General features: G+C 44.9%; 1 protein-coding gene across 1 annotated transcript in view; it reads right to left on the minus strand.

Moving 5' to 3' along the window:
- LOC137413484 (uncharacterized) overlaps positions 1-25,688 on the minus strand; it is a 174,415-nt gene that overhangs the window by 21,588 nt on the left and 127,139 nt on the right. The window contains exons 15-21 of the mRNA XM_078779919.1: positions 19,171-21,445; positions 11,324-11,385; positions 7,112-7,524; positions 6,792-6,847; positions 6,623-6,693; positions 3,954-4,072; positions 3,586-3,698 (exon numbers count right to left, since the gene is read on the minus strand). Coding sequence (XP_078636045.1) covers positions 3,586-3,698; positions 3,954-4,072; positions 6,623-6,693; positions 6,792-6,847; positions 7,112-7,524; positions 11,324-11,385; positions 19,171-21,445 — 3,109 coding nt within the window. The remainder of the gene's footprint in view (positions 1-3,585; positions 3,699-3,953; positions 4,073-6,622; positions 6,694-6,791; positions 6,848-7,111; positions 7,525-11,323; positions 11,386-19,170; positions 21,446-25,688) is intronic.

Below are 25,688 nucleotides of genomic sequence, written 5' to 3' on the forward strand. Positions count from 1 at the left end.
TCCAATCTGCCACCACATTACTGATATTCCCCTTCACTCAATCTCTCATCTCAACCCTGGTCTACCTCTTTTCCTCCTACCTTGTTCCCTCAACCTATCCGCAATCTTTGCCATTCTTCTTCCCCAGTCCGCACAAAATGCCCAGCCCATCTCAGCTGGAATTTCACCAATCTCCTCACTCAGTTCATCTATTCTCCTTATATCCACTCTAGTCACTCCCACAATCCTCCTGACCCAGTTGTTCTTGCAAACCTGCAATCTCTGTTGTTGTCTCTCTGTCAGTGCCACCGACTCCAGACCGTAAAGGTAGGCCGGTGTTACACATGACATCAGAACATTTTCTTTCAATCTCATTGAAATCTTTCTTGAGGCAGGAGCTTGGTGCATTACACCCTCTACCCTCCATCCTCCTTCCACGCATTCGCACCCAACTGAATCCTCCTCTGCACCTCTGCCTCTGACTTACCACCCCCAGTCACTGTTCCACCCAGATACTCAAACCTATTTCCTTGTCTGATCTCCTTCCCCTTTAACCTGATATTCATTTATTTTGTCTGCTGTCCAACTCACATGCCCTCTGTCTTCTCCATGCTCATTTTCAGCCCATGTTTCTCAAATACCTCCTTCCACTCCCCCAATACTTGCTGTATCTCCCACCCATTCTTCATAACAGGCAGATCGTCCACGTACAACAGCCTCCCCAGCATACCTTTCATGTTCCCCTTCCTGCTTACCAGCTCCATCACCTGATAAACAGGAGAGGGCTGAGAGTGCTTCCCTGCCTCAATCCAATGTTCACACTGAACTCCTTCGACATCCCAGGACCAACAAAACTCTTCCTTTCGTTCCCTTGTACATCCACTCCACCAACCTAACTTCTGCTTCTCAAACAGGGAGAGGAGAGAGGGGAGAGGGAGAGATTCCCGACCACCACCAAATCTAATTATGTTCTATGCTGTCCACTCCTATAGGTAATATTGTGGCGTTCCTGCTTTTGAAAGAATGAACCAGTTATGGCCATTTTGTCCTTGCCACCAGCTCTTGACCCTCTCTCTTTCCTGTTCCCCAACCAAATTTACCAACACATTCCTCTTCACCTGGCTCCACTACTTCCACATGCTCATTGAAGTCCCCTGCAATGCACAGCATCACCTCCAGCTCAACCAATCCCATCATTCTCTCCAGTGTGTCCCTGAAATCCTGCTTCTCCATCCCAGTCTGAGCCGTTTGTGGTCCATATACCGACATAACACACACCATTTGACTTTGCATCACCCCCATGCCATTACTATCTGTCCCTCGCATCTTTCCACTCTGACCAACTGCTTGCTGATCTCTTCCGATATTATTATTATGATGATGATTATATGCCATTACTCCTCCATCCCCAGCTGCGTGCAAACAGCTTGTAACCTCCTACCAACCTCCTCGCCCCATCTCCTTTGCATCTGGTCTCCTGCACACACAACACGTCCAACCTCCTTCTCTGCATCATCTCCACCACATCGACCCCTCTCTCCCCCATTGATCCCACATTCAAGCTACCTAGCCTGACCTCTCTTCTGAACCGCTGTCCAACTGGCAGCCAGTATCATTTGATTAATTTGGAACTCACTCAATTCTATTATGCTTATGGGGGGGGAGGGGGGGGGGAGGGCGGGGTAGGTAAAAGGATCCCATGGGAAACGTTGCACTGTATAGTTGTAGCATGGACCCCGTGGACACGTATAAGCAACCTCGATGTAATAAGTTGGGAAACTGTAGCTCTGGGTTGTTTAAATGTTCTTCACACGGGGGGCGGGGGAAGGGGGGTTTGGAGGGGGGGGGGGGGGGGAGGTGAAGCATTGCTAATTAGTGGTAGAGTTTAAGGATAATTTTCCCTCGTGCGTGCTTTCCCTCCATAATTTTCCCCTCATGTCTTTGCTAACAAAGCCCGCCATGCAAAGTCACCTTTAAACAACACTTACCACCAACTGCAAGCAAACAGGTTCCCGGAGTAAGCCCCACCCAAAGGACCTAATAGGCGAAAGCCCATCCACGAGAGGCGGAGAAATTGGTGGTCAAGAAAAGCCGTGAGGCCATGCCCTGAGGGAACATGCATGATTCGACCGTGGGATATGGGCAGGCCAAACTGGGAGCCAAACGATACGATTGGCCCTGAGGAGTGAAGAAGGGGTCTCTCGGTCTTGCTCGGACAAGACACTGGCCATTTTTCTTGGTTGTGTGGGTGCGATTTCTGTGAAAGCGTTGGGGCATTTTTGTCTTTTGGAGTGCACGGTGTCCTTCAAGGAGCAGCTACCTATTTTTACGCATTTGTTGGTTTTGACTGCATTGCCACAACTGGAAAGGGAAATCGTCTTCGGGACTCGCCTGCTTCTTGTGGAGCTGAAAGCGCATGGCACTTTCGGGCTGTCGCTATTTTTGGAGCGCTTCCCGCGCGAGTGGCTATATTGAGCTTCAACAGCCGCCAAGCTCCTAAAAGGACCTATTGGGACCAGTCAAGTGCTGAAAGGGGATTTCTCTATATTTTCATTATCTTTTCCCTGTGTGCATGTTCGAGACTGCGTAAAGGTACCTCGGTTTGGAAAAACCTCAGCCTTTATTTCGATATTTTCATTCCTTCATTTATTTACATTAAAATCATTATTGTTGAATTTTCTTGGTCATGTTGGAAGGTTTTGTGGATTTGGGAATAAGCCCGTGTGTTTCGTCAGCTAAACGTCTCGCATCCCGTCATTTCCGCGCGTGTAAAAACAACCGCCATATACTTGACTGCTCGCCTCAGGAGTAATAAAGCTGGTTTGGCTATTCGTCCAAGGCTGATTATAATCGCTACGGACAGGACATTATTATTATATGCTATTACTCCTTCCATCCCCACCTGCGTGCACCAGCTTGTGTCCTCCTACCAACCTCCTTGCCCTGTCTCCTTTTCATCTGGTCTCCTGCACACACAACACTTCCAACCTCCTTCTCTGCATCATCTCCACCACATCGATCCCTCTCTCCCCCATTGCTCCCACATTCAAACTACCTAGCCTGACCTCTCTTCTGAACCGCTGTCAAACTGGCAGAGCTAGTACCATTTGATTAATTTGGGACCCACTCAATTCGACTGTATTACATTATTTATTCAATAATTTACCGATCATTTTTGTGTTTGAAGCTTCAGATAATATGCGAGTTCAAGCCTGGTGTTGGCTTAGCGGTTAGGATGCCGGCTTGGGATCCTAGGATCCTGGGTTCGAATCCCGATCGATCGCTGAATTAACACCAGGGAGGTTCACGTAGCCTGTCATCCTTCCGAGGTCGGCAAATTGAGTACCAGCTTGCTGGGATGAATGATCCCGGTGTGTACCCCGGTTTAGAATAGGTACACCGTATCCCTGCGCATCGTAAGAGCATGACCAAGGGTTGGCGTCAGGAAGGGCATCCGGCCATAAAAACATTGCCTCAAACAGGGAACCATGATTGTCATGGGGCCCGCAAGGCTAACCCCTGCTCTAGCGGGGAAAATGGCCTTAAAACGATCATTCATTCATTCAAGCCACCACAAAGCACATTTTTGCCACTTCTCTGTCTTACCTTGTTCTCCTCAACAAGGCTTTTTAGTCGTGCATGTATCATCTTGTTCTCTTCTGTTTCCTGGATGTTTTCTAATGCTGGTTCCAACTCAAAATCAGCAGCTCCTAAATCTCCTGTGATGATACCCAGATCTCATTATTCATCTGCATCCATCGAACTCCCATTCTCCAAATAAAGCAAAAATAAAACACATTATACATCCTTAATACAATTTTCGACCCCCAAGATGAAATCATGCTTGATCCCCAAGATGAAATACCATCACAAACTGATTTTTCTCAAACAAGTGTCATCATATGCAACAGATTTAATCTCTATTTAGCTCTCTAATGTTTTACAACACAGAAAACCATCGTTGCAATTTTCACCTGTGGAATTATTCACTGTGTCAAAAGCCTCAGGTAGAAATTCAGTAGCAAAAGGATTGAGAGGAGTCAGAATCTGGTCCTCAGATGAGTCATTATGAACAGAAGAGGCTGAAAGGTCACTGCGGTAGGCAGGCAGAGATAAAGTAACACGTCAATAAAATATGTTGATTAATACAAATACGTGAAAAATAAGATGTGATTGTTAAAAAAAAGACAGGAAAGTAATGGGAGGTGAAGGAGTGAATAGGGACGGTTGAGAAGTTTGGGATGACAAGAGAAGGTGGTGGAGGGGAAAGAAAAGTGAAAGATTTGAAGGAAAATGAAGGACTTCAGGAATTAAAATTCAGAATATAGGTGAGGCGAGCGGGGTATGCATACCTACATACCCCAACACTGCCATATACAGCAGATAGTTTGACCATAGTACTGGCACTATATAGCCTACTCTTTTTCATGAGATGTCACAATGTTCTCACAACATGTATACCTCTGCCCTTGTTCTGCTTCAGTCACTTTGGTCATACCATAACAGTGTCCATCCTTGAATGCAAGTCAGAAAACATAATTTTGACACTCTCAACCAGTCTCCTTCGATCCAGGATGAGGGTGCAGGGGGTGCTAATCTGCTGAACTGTTGGACCAGGGAAGAACGCAAGGAACTGCAGAAACTTCTAGGAACGCACGAAATGCCGTTTCTGACGATCAATTTTTAAAAATTTGTTGGGGGAGGACCCCCCAGACTCCCCTTTATCCCCCCCCCCCCCCCAAGCGCTATAGTTTCATTCCCCCCCCCCCCCCCCGTCTTGAAATGCCTGGATCTGCCCCTGACGCTCCCCTTCTTCCCCAAAACAATGTGGAAAGGAAGAGCTGAAGCGGTTGGAAAAGATCATGAGTAGTATGCATGGGGATCACATATAAGGAGGAAGTGAACAACCATCTTGAACCCCTGTTGGATAGAATAATGACATTGAACAAGCTGGGGAAATTGGTTGGTTCAACAGGTGAGAGAAAAAAAGAAATGGGTGGATGTGAGCACTGAGCAGTGAGCCTGTTTTTTTGATAGTTTCACAAGAATTGCTTTACTGGCAGAATGCTTGTGCCATGGAGACACATTGGGGAGACGGAGCACGGAAGGGAAGAAAATGCACGACCAGAAGAAAGGAGGCTGTCGTAGACAGAGGCCAATAACTTGCCTGTGATGTGAGAGTAACAGGTCCAGAGATTCAGCTGCATTGTGTGAAATTCCAATGATTTTTAGGACGTTGGATGCTTGGGCATCAAGATGCAAGATATGTGAGATAGGAGGGGCACAACCCAACCCAAAGGGCAGAACAATATTCCATCAACCAGCAGATGAAGGTTGTGCGCATTGTTGGAAGTTACAAGTTGCCAAGGAAGAAATTGGCATGACAGAGGATGCTCCCTTGGCAGCTGGTTTTGGAGGCAAACTCTGATATGTGGTTTGCTCAAAAGAGAATGTGGCTGATGGTGAGGTACAAAAGTTTGAAGGACCCCAAATCTTCAAGCAGTTTGTCAAGGAAGTCATCACATAGGCTATGTAGGCTGATTGATGCTGCGGTTAGCAGTGTACCAGCTGACACTGCATTACATAGTGAGTGGTTCTGTGTTTTTCTCAGACTGCAACTGAGCCTGTTTGCCCATTTATTGTTTATATTTATCCTGCTGGCTACAATGTAAAGTTTGTATGAAGTGGAAATGGGTAACTAAACAGGGTGGATGTGTGGCAGGTACCCTATTTTGGTCAGGATCCTTGCAGCAAGTGCAGTGTCACAATTCCAGTAAAGAGGTGTACACACGTAGGTTTTCGTATGTGCGTGCACATGCGCACGCACACGCAACCACACACGCAACCAAACACGCAACCACACACGCAACCAAACACGCAACCACACACGCAACCACGCACGCAACCACACACACACACACACACACACACACACACACACACACACACACACACACACACACACACACACACACACACACACACACACGACACGACGTCCATGAGCCTGTCACACTGTTCTCCACCACACTTCCTCCTGCCCCTCCTCCCCGCCCACCTACAGAAGGAAATTGAGGGTGTTTATATAGAGCACAGGCATGATGGCTCAAATTGAATCTTCCTGCATTATACATGAACTATTTCCTTGAACTGCCAAAGAACATCCATAATATCAAACCTCAGGGGACCTGGTAATCTTACAGAAATGGGCTGGGAGGTACGAAAGCTGCCCAGTGCCCATGCAACATATCCAGACTTGTCAACATGTGTCTTCAATCTTTATTTAACCCAAAGGACATCTTGGTGGCATTTCACTTTCAAATGATGAGATATGAAATAACGTGCCCTGAAATAGATACGTAGCCATTCCAAGTATTATTGCACAGTTGGCATCAACATGCTGCCCCAATCACTTGGACAAATGTGGATATGCAGCAGAGGAATACCTTGAGAAATTTGTTTCAACAATTTCCCTATACTTTTGATGTTTCTAGCAAAAATCATCCATGACACATTCAAGATACCCTCACTTCATAGAGGCCCAAGCAGTAATGATAATCATAATGTAGTGGAAATTCAAAGGTTTTTTTTTCAAAGCTGATACAATTGTTTTAAAGTTATACTCAACATAAAAAAAACTCACATCTTGGAAGGAAAATCACGTTTATCATTTTTCTTTCTTCTTTCCTTTTTTTTCGCCTTACGTGACACCAACTGAAAAAGAGCATCATCAAAGGTAACGAGATTAAAATATGGAGTTTTTAATGCTCATGACAGCAAATAGTTCTGAGGCAACAAGTTGACTTTCTTACAATAAACTCTTCATCTGGAGTTTTCTTCACATTTTTTATAAATGTACCTGCACACTCTGACATGGGGAAAAAAACATCACAGAAATGGAGTGCAATAAAAACATTCAACATTTGCATTTTAACACACCATAAAGACAAGTTGATGATTGATAGATTCAAAATAGAAAAATCTCATCCATTTTTTTTTGAGAAAACAATTGAGAAAAATAAATATAAAGGATCAGGTGTCATAAAACAAAACTTAGAAAGAACAAAAAACAACAACAACAAAGATGGAGTAATGTTAAACATAATGTTAATGTGAGAAAAGTGGAACAAACCTGAAAAATGACACTCGCCGGAAACTCCTGTGAGAGATGGTTCCTTGTTGAGGGCTGTCGGTATTTGATCCTTTCTTTCCATACCCACTTCAGGCTCACACGTTTCCTGCTGCCCCACACCATCCTTCCCCACTACTCCCTCTTTCACAAGTCCTGCCTTTGCTCCAAACTCCTCCACCAATACCCTTTCTTCTTCCTCCTCCTCCTCCTCTTCATCATCCTCATCATCATCATCATCATCAACCACAACATGACCATCCTTCTCATCGACTTCCACAAGCTGCTCCTCCTCCCCCTCCTTCTCAACCACAAGATCTTCATCCATATTCATCACAATCACATCCTGCCCTTCTTCCACCTTTTCTTCATTGCTTTTGTTCCTTGTTGACCTGTTTGCAGAAGAAGCCTGCCACCTGAACAATAAAAGTTCAACAAGCAACAACATAAAAAGTAAAGAACTGCAATTGGTTAGAGAGTAAAATCATACAAGTTGGAAAAAAAACACCAATCTATTATCCAATCTTTTTTTATTTTTTTATTTTTTTTACAAGTATGCATCTGTGAAGTCAAAATCAACAGTAATTAAAGCATGCGCAAAAGCTGTTTTGAGAAATTTGAATTTGAAGGTATGGCATTAAGCATCTGATTTTGAGCCCTTTTGAGTGCAACTGTATCACTGCTGGGGCATCTTTTCACCAAAGGGCTCTGGGATGTGACCAGCTTACCCCATGCCTTAAAAGCAGCCCTGTATAATTTTTTAAAATCCTTTCTCTAATTCACGGACCGGTGTGTGTTTGTGTGTTTGTTTGTCACGCTACCCCTCCTACAGTTCTGAGCCAATTACATCCAGACTTGCAGCATTCCCATAACTCTTCTCAACCAGTCACTGTCATCCTTCCTCAACACATGACCAAACTATCTCAACCTGTTTCTCTTCACAGCATAAAATCACAGGCTCTATTCCCATCATCTTTCGCAGTTCATCATTTGTCTTCCTCTCTCTCAACGACACTCCGCACATCCACCGAACCATTCGCATTTCCACCCTTTCCAGCCTTCGTTGCTGCTCAACGTTCATTACCCATGTCTCGCTCCCATAAATCATAACACTTCTCACACATGCAGCATACACCTATCCCTTCAGCTTAAACGACACTCCCCTCATTGTCAGCACGCCACTCAGTTCCCGAAACCTCTTCCGTGCACATCTCACTCCAGCAACCGTTGCCGAGTCTGATCCACCTTTTACAGTACAGTATACAGTTTTACAACCCTTTACAGTTTTACCCCCACGACAGACGTGCTTTTTATTGTGAGGCAGTTGCAGCAGAAGTACATGGAGAAGAGGAAGAAGTTGTTTCTTGGGTTTGTTGATCTGGAGAAAGCATTCGATAGGGTTTCACATGTGGTTGTGACATGGGCATTGAGGAAGTTAGGAGTGGAGGAATGGTTGATCAGAGTAGTGATGGCAATGTACAAAAGAGCGCGCACAGCTGTAAGGACGAAGGACGGGAACAGTGGTGAGTTTGAGGTGAAGGTGGGAGTGCATTAGAGGTCGGTACTAAGTCCACTACTATTTGTAGCTGTGATGGAGGTGCTGGCTCGGAACGTAAAGGAGGGTTTACCATGGGAGTTGTTGTATGCAGATGATCTGGTGTTGATTGCAGAAAGTATGGATGGACTGAAGGAGAAGATGAACAAGTGGAAGGAATGTATGGAGACAAAAGGTCTGAAGGTGAATATCGGAAAGATGAAGGTGATGGCAAGTGGTAAAGCATGTGGTGAGGTGGAAAGAACTGGGAAGTGGCCGTGTGTTGTGTGCAGGAAGGGTGTCGGAGTGAACTCCATTCAATGTACAATGTGTGCTGAGTGGGTTCATCAAAAATGTAGTGGTTTGAGAGGGTCATTAACCAGTGTGGCAGCTCCATTCAAGTGTAAGGTGTGCACAGAGGGAGCTGCAGATGGAGGAAATGTTGAGTTGGATCTTGGAGACGGCGTGAAGCTGGAAGGTGTGAAAACATTTTGCTACCTAGGAGACATGCTGAATGGAGAAGGTGGATCAGACTTGGCAACTGTTGCTTGAGTGAGATGTGCATGGAAGAAGTTTCGGGAACTGAGTGGCATGCTGACGAGGAGGGGAGTGTCGTTGAAGCTGAAGGGAAAGGTGTATGCTGCATGTGTGAGAAGTGTTATGATTTATGGGAGCGAGACATGGGTAATGAACGTAGAGCAGCAACGAAGGCTGGAAAGGGTGGAAATGCGAATGGTTTGGTGGATTTGTGGAGTATCGTTGAGAGAGAGGAAGATAAATGATGATTTGCAAAAGATGATGGGAATAGAGCCTGTGATTGATGCTGTGAAGAGAAACAGTTTGAGATGGTTTGGTCACGTGTTGAGGAAAGATGAAAGTGACTGGTTGAGAAGAGTGATGGAAATGAATGTAAAAGGAAGTAGAGGACGGGGAAGACCGAGAAATACTTGGCTAAAGGTGGTCGAAGAAGAAATGCAGGCAAGGGTTTAACAAGGGGAGATGCAGAAAATAGGACAAAATGGAGAAGATTGTCATGGGGCCCCCAAAGCTAACCCCCGCTCTTGCAGGGAAAATGGCCTTAAAATGCCTGTTGCTACAGAACAGTATTGCTGTCACCACGTTTTCCAGTGCATTGAGGTGCTTTAAATTACACAGCAACAGGTATTTTGGAGAGGTATTTTAAATTACATATTTGAACAAGCATTCCGAGTATTGCCCTGCAATACATGTCCCCTACCGGCAGTCTGTCGTCCAGAAAACTGTTGGGGAAATTAATAATCTTCTATACTGTATAACAAAGGTGTCACGGCTAGCACGGTATATACAGGATGAGAAAATTTTCTAATTGACCCCCACCTGCAAACGGCACACTGAACAGACGGATCTCAAAAAATATGCAAATTTATGCACGGTTCATGCTGGTTTTCAAACTTGATCCGAGTTATGCTGAAACACATGTGTGTTCAAAATTTGGTTGAAATCAGCCAATATTTAGTGGAGTTATCACACGGAAACCAAAGTGTGACAGACGTACCTCATTAAATATGCAAATTTATGCACGGTTGAATGTGGGCGCGGATGATGTGAGACCGGGTTATCCTGACCGGATTATCCGCGGAACGTGGAAGCTAGGTTACTTCTGACGCGTACTGTATATAATATATATACTGCTAAGAGGGCAGAGTATCAGATACATATTTAAAGAAGTATTCACGCAGATTATACGCACGGAAGCATATGGTAAAGTGACACTCCAACCTCCCTAGATGTATTGTTGATTTATTGGTAAACTATGTGAATTCAATGTATTCTTGCCTGATATGAAGAATTGTGTTAATGGAAACAAAATTCGGTGAAAACGTTTTTGACTTGATGCTTATTCTAGGAAAGCATTTTAAAGAACAGTTCACGATTACAGCATATTGTACACAAGGAATATTAACAGCTTTGACTTGCCGCACTCCAAATTATAGTCTGGAAAACTGTTGGGGAAATTACCAAAGTTCAAAGTGCATAACTTTGTCAAAAATGGTCGAAACGTCGTGAAGTTCAAACTTGATCTGTAACTTATCATGAGGAAACCATGCACCAAGTTTGAAATCTTTAGCATTAAGAGTTCAGAAAAAAAAGTCCGGAAAACTGTTCTTTGCGTGACGGACGGACTGACAGACTGACAGATGGAGGGACAGAGTGCAAACCTATAGTCCCCTCCGGTGTACAACAGTAGGGGACTAATAAGGATAACAACATAACCTCGCTGGCCATACGGGAACGGGTTCTTCTAATTATCCAAATTTATGGATTTTGGGCTGACAAGGAAGTATGGAAGGGAAATGGGAAAATCCTCTCGTTTCTTATTGAAGGACTTAAAGTCTGCAAACATGAGAATGCCATTTAATATGTTCCACCGACAATTTTGTCTCCAATTTCCAAGTAATTTGTTTCATTTTCTGGATATATTTTCTTTTGGTAATGCGTTTATGATAAAAATAGGTCATCTAGTGTGGTTGTCATTGTGGTATTTTTCTCCAGTGTTTGGATTCTGGTGTGAAATATTAAGAAAAGTTTGTACTCATGAGAGAGCCCAAAATACTGCATTAGTGGCACAGCCAGGCTCCCAGCAATGATGCAACCAGGAGCCACAGGCTGCATACAAAATAATGAATGAATGAATGGATTACCTGAGCAGAAATTGCTTCAGATTAGATTTTCTTTTCTTCTTTCCCCTTTTCAGCATTTCACTCTGCAACATCAACAACGATGTTAAGTTTCACACAGATGACCAAAAAATTCCCCACAAAAATAATGTCGATAAAAGAGTAGTGCAAATAATCGTCATCCAACGACAGTCGATTATGAGGTCGAACAGCAGGTCTCATAATTTCTGGGGAGCATCACGACACCGCTAAGATGCAAGTAAACAATTGCTACAACTTTTGTCTCTCCTATTCTTTTATCGATACCCTGGGATCCTAAAAAAAAATCAATTCAGTTTCATCAATTATTATTGGTGGATCTAAACAACCTTGTTAACCTTTTTAGTTTGTATTTAAATTCAATTGAAACTCGTACAAATTTAAGCCAATCAAAATAAATTTCTTCAAGAAAAATCTCGTAAATAATGGGAAGTGTGTGGGTGTGTGTACTGAGGGTTGGTTTTCAGTTCACCGTGGTCGATGAAAAGGCGAGAGTTGCACATCTGCCCCATTCCACATCAAAAATTCACTTCGATGCAGTTCTTAAAGTGATTTCACATTCACAGAAAGTCGTTTCATATGAAGTCGTAAGCATTGGACGGTAAGCTCACAAAATGAATCTTGGAATCAGAAGTGCTGATAAAAATAAACCTCTCAGGTTGCTTTGATCAGGTCGAGAATTTTTTTTTAATTTCACTTCTAAATTATGTGTCAAAGTTGGGGGCTGACCCCTCCAAGTCTGCGTTCAAACAATTTCTGGAGGACATTGGCAAGATAATAAATAACCAATATTCTCTTTGGCAGAACCAGAGAGCACTGCAAATAAGTGATTTACAAGATGAACGCATTCTGAAGCAATTAAATCGGTTAACATTGCATTTGCCGTTAGTTTGCATGTCATGATCATACTCTCAAATTACATTTTATTTTAGTCTAGTATATTTATTGTCAATATTCATTGTTAATTCTTTGTTTTTCTTGCATACTATGACACGACTAGCAGGTACACACGGAAATGCCGCATAATGTAAAATGTAGCTTCAACAATATTATACAGAGAATATTTACTTGATTGAATGAACCCACCACCTCACTACCTCCCTCTCCCAACTCTGTCCCCTGTTTGCCACCCTCACCACAACTCCCTATCCTCCCCTACTCCTTTCTTCCAGTTCTTCAAGGGAAAGGGTATTCTTCAACAATTGATAATTTCACAATCTCGAGATTTGCGGAAATTCTTGCAAATTCCATGGAATTGCCACTCTCAAGTTATCTTCTTCAGCACGCTCAATAAATTATCGTAAATTACTTATCTTCTTCGTCATGCATATATATATATATATATATATATATATATATATATATATATATACAGTGCCTTCAGAAAGTATTCACACCCCTCGACTTTTTCACATTTTGTTGTTACAGCCTGAATTGAAAATGGATTAAATTGAGATTATTACCTCCGCCACCAAAGGTGGATGGAGGTTATGTTTTCACCCTTGTCTGTCTGCCTGTCTGTCCGTTTGTGAACAAGATATCTCAAAAGGTTGTGGACGGATTCGGACGACATTTGGCAGAGGTGTAGTATATGTGACGAGGACAAAATGATTAGATTTTGGTGAAGATCCGGATTCGGATCCGGCTACTATAATTTTTAAGTGATTCTTCACCATTGGGAGATAGAGCCGAAAACGATATATGTATCGTAGCGACCAAAATCTTACTATAATTCACCAAATGTCCGTCCGTCTGTCTGTCTGTTCGAAGGTACCGTAAAAACTGCTGAACCGATCTCAACGATATTTTGGGTGGATAATCCTGGGATCTCCAGGAGTAAAATAGGCTATTTAGTTTTCCCAATTTCAGCTTTAGTCTCCAGCATTCTCAGGTTTGGACTCCCGCATAACGTTCATTGTTCTCATTGTGACGATGTTGCTTTCCCGGGTGCCACGCGATCAGTGCAGCCGTTTGTGCGGCACCCGGGAAAGCAACATGTCTCCATCGATCGCTAACAGATTGCTGTCTCCATCGATCTTGCCAAGGCCGTAACAGCTATCGGCTCAAAATCCTTTTAACTGTTGATTTGGTACAGTTACACGTATCGGGAATTTGGTACACGTATCGGGAGTATATACGACATAGCGATTGTGAACACGATTATCGATCACGATTCACGATCATCACGATCACAGTATATCGATCACGATTTGAAACACGATGGAATAATATTGACCGATATGAACAGTGATGTGGCTTTTATTGAAATTCCAAAGATACTGTTTAGATTTTGATGATTTGCGTGTGATACGATTCAACGGATGTTTATATGAATCGTTTAAAATAAAAAAAACCCTTCAATTTCTGATATTTTGCCTTCCTGATATTTTGCCCCACCCGTTGCCAGTATCTCAAATATCGCAGGATATCTCAAAAAGTTATGAATTAATTTGGACAAAACGTGTTGGACAGGTAGTGTGTGTGATGATGAAGAATTGATTCAATTTTGGTGAAGAATGTTTCTACATTATATAAATTCTGTATTGTGATTTTCTGGTCTACTCTGAGATACAAAATGTAAACTGTTCACCAGGCGGAGGTATGCTCTCCACTGAGTGCCGTTGTAGTCGTCATTGATCTACACATACTACCCCAAAATGTCAAAGTGGAAATTTTTTTAATCTAAATTTTTAGAAATTAATTTAAAATAAAAAGCTGAAATGTCTTGAGTCAATAAGTATTCAACCCCTTTGCTATGACACAACAAATTGAACTCAGGTGCATACAATTTCCTTTGATCATCCTTGAGATGTCTCTACAACTTGAATGGAGTCCACCTGTGGCCACTTCAATGGAATGGACATGATATAGAAATAAACACCTTTCGATACAACATCCCACAGTTGACACTGCATGCCAGAGCAGAAACTCGACTATGAAATCCAAAGAACTGTCCATAGAACTCCCGAGATAGAATTGTGAAGATGCATAGATCTGGTAAAGGTATAAAACAATTTCGAGAGTGGTAAAAGTTCCCAAGAGCACAGTGAACCCCATCATTAGGAAATGGAAAGAATATGGAATTTCCCAGACTCTTCATAGCGCTGTCTGTTTGACCAAACTGAGCAACTGGGGCAAGAAGGACCTTGGTCAGGGAGGTAATGAAGAACCCAACGACCACTCTGACAGAACTACATAGTTTCTTGGCTGAGATGGGAGAACCTGCTGTAAGGACAACAGTCCCTGCAGCACTTCACAAATCTAGGCTTTTTGGGACAGTGGCCAGAAGGAAGCCACTCCTGAGAAAAAGTCACATGACAGCATGCCTGGAGTTTGCAAAAAGACTGAGAGCATGAGGCAAAATATTCTGTGGTCTGATGATCCGAAAATTGAACTATTTAGCCTGAATGCAAAGTGCTACATCTGGCGGAAACCAAGCACAGCTCTTCACCCATCTAACAACATCCCTACCGTTAAGTATGGCGGTGGCAGCATCATGCTATGGGGATGCCTTTCCGCAACAGGAACTGGGAGGCTTGCAAGGATAGAGAGAACAATGAATGGAGCCAAGTACAGGCAAATCCTTGAGGAGAACCTCCTTCAGAGTACAAAAGACCATAGATTGTGGTGAAGATTTATATTCCAACAGGACAATGACCCCAAGCATACAGCCAAAGCAACACTGGATTGGTTGAATAACAACGTGAAAGTCCTTGAGTAGCCCAGTCAAAGCCCAGACTTGCATCCCATTGAAAATCTGTGGAAAGACTTGAAGATTGCTGTTCACCAATGCTCCCCATTCAGCTTAGCAGAGCTTGAGCAAATCTGCAAGGAAGAATGGGAGAAACTCCCCAAATCCAGATGTACAAAGACATGCAGACGCACCCAAGAAGACTCGAAGGTGTAATCACTGCCAAAGCCACTTCCACGAAGTTTTAACTCAGGGAGCTGAATACTTGTGTAAATTAGAAATCTCTCAATTTCATTTTCACTAAATTTGGAAAAATTTCTAAAAACATGTTTTCACTTTGTCATTGTGGGGTATTTTGTGTAGATCGGTGACCAAAAAATTCAGTTGAATCCATTTAAAATTCAAGCAGTAGCACAACCAAATGTGAAAAGGTCGAGGGGTGTGAATAATACTGTTGCAGTTTTGAGAACCCACACTTGTAAATAGATATCACATCATTACAGGTTAAAGGTAGCACCCCATAGATAGGCCACAAGCAACACGTAGGTCACCATAGGACTTCAGTTATTTCATTATTATGTGGCCTCCGCACGGCCCCCAAGGAGGACCTCCGGGCGTCTGCCGCCGAGCTCGTCTACGGCCAGCCGCTCCGCGTCCCGGGCGAGTTCGTGCCCGACGCTACCAGTCCCTGGTCCGCCGCACACCAGCGCTCACGTGATAAGGCCATGTTTCCAATAGTTGAATCTGCGCTGCGTTGTGTCAATCAAATAAGGAGTAGGCCCCATTCCATCCATTTTGACAGCCTCCCTCTCCAAGCGACGCCATTAAGCACGCCCTCCTGTCTGTGCCCCATGGCCCTTCCAATTTGGTACGCTCCTCGGCCAGCAGCAGCAGCCTTCGCTGCCCGTGAGCTTGCTCAACGCCGCCATAAGCCACGAAGTGAGGCCCGGAAAAAGGGGGCGGAGCACAAGAATGGAGGTGTGGCCACGTCAACCCACCATCAGGGCGGGGCCGGCAAGCGATGACCAGACAACCAGGGCTGAAGTAAGATCGCCTGATAGGCGTGGCTTTTGGGCTGGCGGAGCGATCGATGGTTCACTTATAAAAGCGCGAGCACAAAGCCCTTTTACAGGACTTGAAGGACTGGTTGGAAACACGCTTTGCAAGAGGACTTATGCAGTGGTGCTCATTAAAGAGGACTTGAAGGACTGCAAGGAAGCGCGCTGATTAAGAGGACTCTCGCGAAGCACTCGAGTGAAAGACTGGTGTGAACAGGACGTATTGGGAGAGTGCACATTACAACAAACTCGTGGGTGCATGCGCTTGATCAGAGAGGGCTCGTTGGCATTGGGAGCTAAAAGCAGGACCGTGGAGAGGGGGCGTTTGGCACGAGTGTACAACTATTACGAACGCCGCCAGGACACCAGCCTTCCCCCCCGTGATATAATTGTCCGTTCACGTTACACTGAAGAGCTGTCAGCTGGACCGGAGCCTGGACCGGAACCGGACTGGAGCCTGGACGCGCTGGTGACCATCAACCTGTTCCACGCTACCATCTACAATCCCCGTGTGAGTGTCTGTATGAGATGGGCCCGTTTGTCCAGGGAATAAGATAAGACTGTTTAAGGCTGCCCTGTGTGCTTTTTCTTCCTCTTTCTATCTTGTACATTTCTTTCGTTTTCTCTTCTTTCTGTAAATTGTTAATAAATTTCCCTGTTCTTTCTGGTTTCTCCTTAATCCGATCGTCCGTCTTTTCTCCATTGGGTAAACGTGGCACGATCGGAACCGCCATAATCGGGTCTCGTCCTTGTTAACGGCCCGAATCGCGGCTCGCTTCGCTCGGCGTGTCCACTAACGCCGTGGTTCGGGCGGTAGTTATTTCCTTGCTTCACGGTCGGTGTTAGTAATTAGGTATTAGGACTAAGTCGACCAATAACCCTATTTAAAACCGACCGGAAGGAATGTTGTAACTTCCAGGACTCGCGTCGGCCAGATAAAAGGACAAGGGGATTAACCCCCCCTTGATAAGGGGAGGGCCGACGTTCGAGATCCGCAACAATACTTTCTGATGGCACTGTATATGCACAATGCTAAAATTAAATGATGACAATAGGTTAAATTCACAACCTCACGTGACTGTCACCTCACGATATGTGATAGACAGACAGACATGAGGGACAGACGGACAGACACGCGTATTATTGTATGGAGGACTTAATGGCATACAGTTAGGACTTTTTATTCATGCTCTCCATCCCACTTGCACAGGAATGGTTTCTCGGCAACCCTTTACATCACTTGCATGATGCTCGACATTGGATGTTTTCTGGCGTGGAAAAAATCGTAAACACCTCACAAACGTGCTATCCATTGCATCAATTTTCCAACCCTTACAACAATATAATTACATCTCATACCAGAAATTGTCATGACACAAAACACCTTGACATTTCCACCCACACGGTGGCACAAGCCATTCTTATCACTGTTCAACCTGTCAACACTTCATCATCGCGTTTTCTCCTGAATGGCCCTTTTTAACACACATTCACTGACCACTGGAGAGTCACATGTGCTTCATGAATAAATTTCATACATGTACTTTTTTTTTTTTTGTATACAAGATCGAGGCTCGTGAAAGAGCTAAAGCTTTGCTTTCCATAGCTGAAACAAGGCCTTGACTTTTGAACTCGCTGCCTTTAAATTTTTGCACAGCCTCGTCAATTATGGCTTTTGAATCTCTTGAAATCTCGTCTTTTTCGAGTGGCTTTTTGTAATTTCTATTTTCTTGAGTTCTTTCTTTGTGAAGTGTTTGCAATTTTGCTTCCAAAAGAAAAACACAACACAAAAAAAGATTTTTAATTGATGTGATGTTTTTACAAATCATGTGTAAACTATAATTAGGACCACACTACCCTGTCTCTTCACAAACACCAATATAGTTCTTTCATCTGAACTATTTTCAACAGTTTGGTGGTACAAAGCCCCGACAATGACAAACTCAAGGGGCCTGCATGGACCATTACACTATATTCATTGCTGGAGCAGCAAGTTTAGCTCAGGTTTTCACTAGTTTACAACTCCCCTAATGCAATGCTATAGAAGACATCTCTTTATTTAGGTGATGGATAATGACACTTGCAGATGTATTCAAGTTACAGACACTTGCAGATGTGTATAGGCTTGCATATGCAAGTGCACATGCACAAATAATCACACAAACACAGTAGTAGACATAAACAGAGTTTGATAACCCATCACTTCTTCATATCCAGTATAGTAATGGCAAATGGGCAGAAAAACAGTTAAAAGACGAGAACGACACTCTGACGTCACGACATTGACCGATATGCCTCCGCCCACAATATTACATCATAACTACTCTTTTATCAAGTTTGATTTAAATCCATTCAGCTGTGTCCAAGTTCGCACATTTTTACCTGACATGACCTCTGTCCTTTGACCTATTGACCCCAAAATTTAATCAGTTCATGTTTACATCATTATACATACCGGTACCAAGTTATAATTTTAGCCCCTTCAGCTGTTCACAAGTTCTCACATTTTTACCTGACATGACCTCTGACCTTTGACCTCGGAACCCCCAAAATATAAGCAGTTAATCTTTACATCATTATACATAACTGTACCAAGTTTGAATTAGATCCCTTTAGCCATTCTCAACTTATAAACCTATTACAGACTTTGACCTTTAACCTTTGACCTCTTGAACCCAAAATCAAATCAGTTAATCTTTACATCATTATGCATACCTGCACCAAGTTTGAATTAGATCACTTCAGCCATTCTCGAGTTGTAGACCTATTTCAGACCTTGACCTTTGACCCCAACACCGAATCACTAAATCTTTACATGATACAAACCTGTACCAAGTTTGAATTAGATCACTTCAGCCGTTCTCAAGTTATGGCGGTAACGAAAACCTATCACGGACGGACAGACGGCCGGACAACCTGAAAACATAATGCCTCCGGCGACTAAAAAGGGGAGAGATAGTCGTGGTGGTGTGGGTGTGTCATGATGGAAGATATTAATAACTTTCACTTATTCAAATGAAGAACCTATCCTTTACCAGCAATCTCATCACACAAATAACACCAGCAGGTATTGTTTAACTCACCACGTATTTCCTTGTGTCCATTGCATTAGCAGGTTTCTCAAGTGTATCAGCTACTCCCAAGGACTCATCTGCAAAGGAATCTGCTCCAATACATTCCAACACGTCTTTCTGCCCGTCTTCAATTTCTCTCAAACTCACCAATGAATTATGAGTCGCTTCAACCTCCAACTCTTTGACCTCAACCTTTTTTATAATTTTACTGTGCCTCGGAGTAAAAATAAAACGGTGCCTCTCTGAATTAGTATCATCAGCAACACTATATTTTAGTCCCTTGATACCCAATTCTTTCCCCTCCTTTGATTTATCTGGTCCTTTCTCCAATTCCTCTTCTTTCAATTTTTCTTCGGTTGTGGATTTTCTATCATCAATACTGTGACGTCCTTTGTTTCTATTATTTTTACATTTATCATGGGTGACAGAACGCTGAGAATTTATAATAGTTGCATTAAATTTGAGGGATGCACAATCAAGACTGCGAGGAGTGCCGGAGTCTTTGGTGCTGGCCCCAGGAGTGACAGGGTCATGGGCACTGGAAGGGCAGGGGACATGAGCACTGGGATTGACTATGCAAGGGGAAATGTGGCGAGCACTGCCTGTATTATGGTTGCTGGGGTTGCGGATGCCGAGAGTATCATGCCCACGGTCACTGGGCACGTCTAGGTTGCGGGCAGCAGGAATGGCAGGGTCGCGGGCAGTGGGAACGTCAGGGTCGCGGGCAGCGGGAACGTCAGGGTCGCGGGCAGCGGGAGCGTCAGGGTCGGGGGCAGCTTGAGCGTCAGGGTCGCGGGCAGCGTGAGCGTCAGGGTCGCGGGCAGCGAGAGCGTCAGGGTCGCGGGCAGCGGGAGCGTCAGGGTCGCGGGCAGCGGGAGCGTCAGGGTCGCGGGCAGCGGGAGCGTCAGGGTCGCGGGCAGCGGGAGAGTCAGGGTCGCGGGCAGCGGGAGCGTCAGGGTCGCGGGCAGCGGGAGCGTCAGGGTCGCGGGCAGCGGGAGAGTCAGGGTCGCGGGCAGCGGGAGCGTCAGGGTCGCGGGCAGCGGGAGCGTCAGGGTCACGGGCAGCGGGAGCGTCAGGGTCGCGGGCAGCGGGAGCGTCAGGGTCGCGGGCAGCGGGAGCGTCAGGGTCGCGGGCAGCGGGAGCGTCAGGGTCGCGGGCAGCGGGAGCGTCAGGGTCGCGGGCAGCAGGAGCGTCAGGGTCGCGGGCAGCGGGAGCGTCAGGGTCGCAGGCAGCGGGAGCGTCAGGGTCGCGGGCAGCGGGAGCGTCAGGGTCGCGGGCAGCGGGAGCGTCAGGGTCGCAGGCAGCGGGAGCGTCAGGGTCGCAGGCAGCGGGAGCGTCAGGTTCGCGGGCAGCGGGAGCGTCAGGTTCGCGGGCAGCGGGAGCGTCAGGTTCGCGGGCAGCGGGAGCGTCAGGTTCGCGGGCAGCGGGAGCGTCAGGGTCGCGGGCATTGGGAGCGTCAGGGTCGCGGGCAGCGTGAGCGTCAGGGTCGCGGGCAGCTGGAGCGTCAGGGTCGCGGGCAGCGGGAGCGTCAGGGTCGCGGTCAGCGGGAGCGTCAGGGTCGTGGGCAGCGGGAACATCAGGGTCGCGGGCAGCGGGAACGTCAGGGTCGCGGGCAGCGGGAACGTCAGGGTCGCAGGCAGCGGGAACGTCAGGGTCACGCATTGTGAGCACGTCAGGGTCACGCGCTGTGGGCACATCGGGGTCACATGTTGCGGGCGTGTCAGGGTCACGGGATGTGGGCGCGTCGGGGTCACGCGTTGCTGGCGTATCGGGGTCACGGGTTGCAGGCGTATTGGTGTTACGGGTTGCGGGCATGTTGGGGTCACAGGAGCCAGGCATGTTAGGGTCACAGGAGCCAGGCATGTTGGGGTCACGGGTGTCAGGAGTGTCAGGGTCATGGGTGCCAGGAGTGTCGGGATCATGGGTGCCAGGAGTGTCGGGATCATGGGTGCCAGGAGTGTCGGGGTCATGGGTGCCAAGAGTGTCAGGGTCATGGGTGCCAGGAGTGTCGGGGTCATGGATGTCGGGCAGGTTGGGGTCACAGGCATCGAGTGCATTGCAATCAGATACACGAGTTTGATGAAGATTATCAGAGCTGATGTCAATTGTTTTGGACATGGGAGATAAATTATGGGAGTTGATGGAAAGAGAAGAACTTATTGTAAGTGCCCCATCTGGAACAAGCAACCAAGGCCACACTTTATGAGGAAGTGGATTTGGAAGCTCAGAAGAAACCTGAGCACCATTTTCCCTGTGGGTGCTGAAGTCTTGTTTTTCATATAACCTGTGTGATAGGGAGAGATAACAGGAGGGGCAACGTAAAAAGGTTACGTCAACTCATATTTTCAAAATCGAAACTTGTCTGATAATTCTAAACAATTAGCACGTTGGGGGAGAGTGGGAAGTGTGGGATGTACTCATTGAAATAAAATTATGTTCAAATTTCCACAACTAGGGCATGCCCGTACGTGGGTGCCCGTTCCTTGCCAAAAAAAAAAAAAAACGCTACCCGTACGCTCTACCCCGCCCGTACGCCCGTAAACAAAAAAAACAACGCTCTTCGCTTCCGCCCTTCGCTCTGACTGAATTGGGAGAAATAATGCGCATAAGAAATCGAGAAATTATTATTTTCTCCGGAAGAAATCGAATTACGAACCGTAATGGCGCACGCGCTCGGCTCGGCTCGCTCTCACATCGGCCACGCCGACGCAACAACGCGTTCTGTGATTGGCTGCCGGAAGTGCAGTCTTCACTGTCCGGAAGGTCGCATATCGCAGTTACGATGAATCGCAAATTAGTTTTAATTAGTTTTAAAACATAGTTGAACGCCAACATAGTTTGCCAACGTGAAATAAATGAATACGCTCTCAAATGTGCCGTCCGAGGCAGAGTCTGTTCGCCACGTTCGGCACACGTGATAGCTCGCTGCTCTCTGATTGGTTGAATCGTTTTTTGGACATAGCTCGGTAACTACTTCTCCGATTAATATGAAACCTTGAAAAGGCACATCCTCGGGTCCCCAGCAATATACCTGGCAAGTTTAAAGTATATCGGACCGGTAGTTGTCGAGAAACAGCGGTCACAGACAAACAGACATACATACATACATACATACATACATACACACAGAGATTACTGGAATTATAGATAGATAGTAGTATGAGAATGAAGCCTGGTGTTGGCTTAGCGGTTAGGGCTCAGGCTTGGGTTCCTAGGATCCTGAGTTTGAATCCTGGTCGATTGGCGACAGATATACACTACTGGTCAAAAGTTTTAGAACACCTCAATTTTTCCAGTTTTTATTGAAATTTACGCAGTTTAATATCTCAATGTACTCGGAGATTTAGCATAGAACAAATAAACAATTGGAGATAAAAAGAAAAATCATAGAATCATTTTGTTTAACAGAATTCAATTAAAAATTTAGACTCAGGAAAGTAACCACCTTTTGCAGTTATAACCGCTGAACACACTCGTGGCATTCGTTCTCCAATGGAAATCAAATATTGTTCGGGAAGTTCTTAACCAACACTGTTGCATAAGTTCCCACAAATGTGTTGCACTTGTAGGTTGCTTTGCTTTCACCCTTCTGTCCAGTTCATCCCAAACCAGCTCGATGGGGTTTAAGTCTGGAGACTGTGCTGGCCATTCCATGATTTGAAGCCTACCGTCTTATTCTTTTCCTGGAAGGTAGTTTTGACATAGCCTGGAGGTGTGTTTAGGGTCATGATCTTGCTGTAGGATGAACCCCTGACCAACTCGGCGGATACCAGAGGGTATTGCACAGTGCTGCAAAATGCTGTGGTAGCCCTTTTTGTTCAGGGTGCCAGTCACTCTGTGAAGGTCGCCGACTCTGGATCCAGCAAAAGAGCCCCAGACCATCACGCTTCCTCGTCCATGTTTGACAGTTGGTGTCACACACTAAGGAACCATCCTTTTGCCTACTCGACGGTGTATAAAAAACCCTGCGTGATGAACCAAAGATTTCAAATTTTGATTCATCGGTCATCGGTTTGATTCATCGCTCTAGCAGGGAAAATGGCCTTAAAATGCATGTTGTTGTTGTTGTTGGTCGATAAGACCTTCTTCCAGTCTTCAGTAGTCCACTGGTAGTGCTTCATGGCCCAAGCAAGCCCTCTTTTTCTTATTTTGCCATCTTAACAATGGCTTTCTTACTGCCACTCGACCTGTCAAACCTGCAGCTCGAAGTCTTCTCTTCACAGTTGAAACTGAGACTTGCTTATTCGACCAATGTTAAGCTGTGCTTGAAGCTGTTGTCCTGTGAGCCGCCGATCACACAAGCTGTTGACTCTCACAAACTTCTCTTCTGATTCTGTTGTGGCTTTGGGTCTGCCAGACCTCTTCCTGTCAGAGTTTCCTCCAGTTTCCAAGTGCCTTATGATGATGTAGGAAGCTGTACTCACTGACACCTTGGCTTTCTTTGCAATTTCTCTAAAGGAAAGACCTATGCTTTTAAGGGTTATAATGGTCTGTCTATCTTCCTTTGTTAATTGCCTTTTTCTCACCATTATGATAGCAATATACCACTTCCTGCAGTGCAATATTGTCCAAATAATGCTTCAGAGGGTGTAATAACAGTCTGTTTCAATACTGCTTTTATACAGACAGGGGAGGGGGTTTGTAATCAAGTAATCAGCAGAGGTTGGGACACCTGTTGGAATTGTTTGCATCAACTTTCAAGGCTTAATATACGTACATTGCTGCAGCGCAGCTGTAAGTTGTTAACCCATTACATGTTCCCTGAAGAAGGCCATTTTTTACAATATAACTGTGCAATTTACATTATTTTCCCGTTTTTGCTGACCTAAACATTTTTTCTTTTTTTTTTCTTTTTCAACTTCGAGCAGTTTACTGCTTACCTTGTACCATTTCAGGTTATTCACTGGACTTGAATTGCTTAAATTTCAATAAAAACTGGAAAAATTGAGGTGTTCTAAAATGTTTGACCGGTAGTGTATATATATATGTGTATATATATATACACATATATATATACACTACCGGTCAAACATTTTAGAACACCTCAATTTTTCCAGGATTTTTTTTGCATGAGTGTGTGACTGGAAAAATATATTCCAGTATATTTTTCCAATTTTTCCAGTTTCCAATATATATATATATATATATATATATATATATATATATGTGACCCCTCAGCCATATATATATATATACTAGACGACCCATGACCCGTTGGGTCAATGTTATTATATATAATTAAGGGGTTACCATGGTTACAGTGGGGGTCAAAGGTCAACCTATGGCGAAGATATATAATTTTCTCACACTTTCTAATAGAGAGGCAAAATGCCATATAAAACTAAATTTACTGGTTCTAATTGCTTTTATTTATCAATCCTCACATAGAAGAGCAGTTTTTAGTAATGAGCAGTGAGGAGAAGACCCCTCAGCCAATGATGCCACCCCGCAGCCAATTATGTGACCCCTCAGCCAATGATGCTACCCCTCAGCCAATGATGCTACCCCTCAGCCAATGATGCTACCCCTCAGCCAATGATGATGATGATGATGCTACCCCTAGACGACCCATGACCCGTTGGGTCAATGTCAGTTTGAATAGATATGAGAATAGAACGAAAGCGAACGCTGGACATCATCAGGGAGATTATTTGGGCCAGCAAGCCATAAGGCTCACCTCTCCAGCGTTCTAAATCACTTACCTGTGACACGTGATTTCGGCCCTTATGTCCGATCACGTTTTTTTTTTTTTTTTTTTTTTAGAAAAAACACGCGACCCGTGGACTACCACGATTTTGTTGTCAGAGGACACTTCTGATGACAATGTTCTTTGTCGACGATCCTCCATTTACATAAACTCGCACGTTCTCTTTCCTCTTCCCTCGACTGAGCGCCACATACAGCTGACCATGCTGGAAGACCGGTTTCTCCAGGTAGACCAGCACATTCTCCATAGTTTGCCCTTGCGCCTTATGGATCGTCATTGCGAAGCAGGATTGTATGGGGAACTGGCAGCGCTGCAAAGGGATATCCTCAGCTTCCGACAGATTTAGTCGGATCCGAGGGAGCATTACAGTTTCGCCTTCAAACGTTGAACTTATGATCCTCGCAACTATAATATTTCGAAGCATGTCCTCAACAATCATGCGCGTCCCGTTGCAAAGTTTCGGAGGGTCCAAGTTCCGCATCAAAATGATAGGGGATCCTTTTTTGAGCTCGAGGTTGTGCGGCGGCAATCCCGAGACTTCAACGGAATCTAGGAATTCCGTTGGGAAGTGCGTCGCATCAGTACCCTCAGTCACACTGTTGAACGCAGCATACGCCTTGCTAGCACCAGGGAACCTTGTGATGCATCTTGAATTGATGTTTCGCATCATATCGTTGAGGGGCACTAATATAGACCTTGCTGAAAAAACCTCCATCGGATTGGCGAATGATGGATATATGGTATCGATGCGCTCATCGAGCCCACTCGCTGTCAGCAGTATATCCTCTGGCAAATCTATCTCATCATCCGCATTTTTCTC

This window comes from Myxine glutinosa, chromosome 1 (assembly GCF_964187855.1).
Source record: "Myxine glutinosa chromosome 1, kmMyxGlut1.1, whole genome shotgun sequence".
In the NCBI taxonomy this organism is placed as follows: domain Eukaryota; kingdom Metazoa; phylum Chordata; class Myxini; order Myxiniformes; family Myxinidae; genus Myxine; species Myxine glutinosa.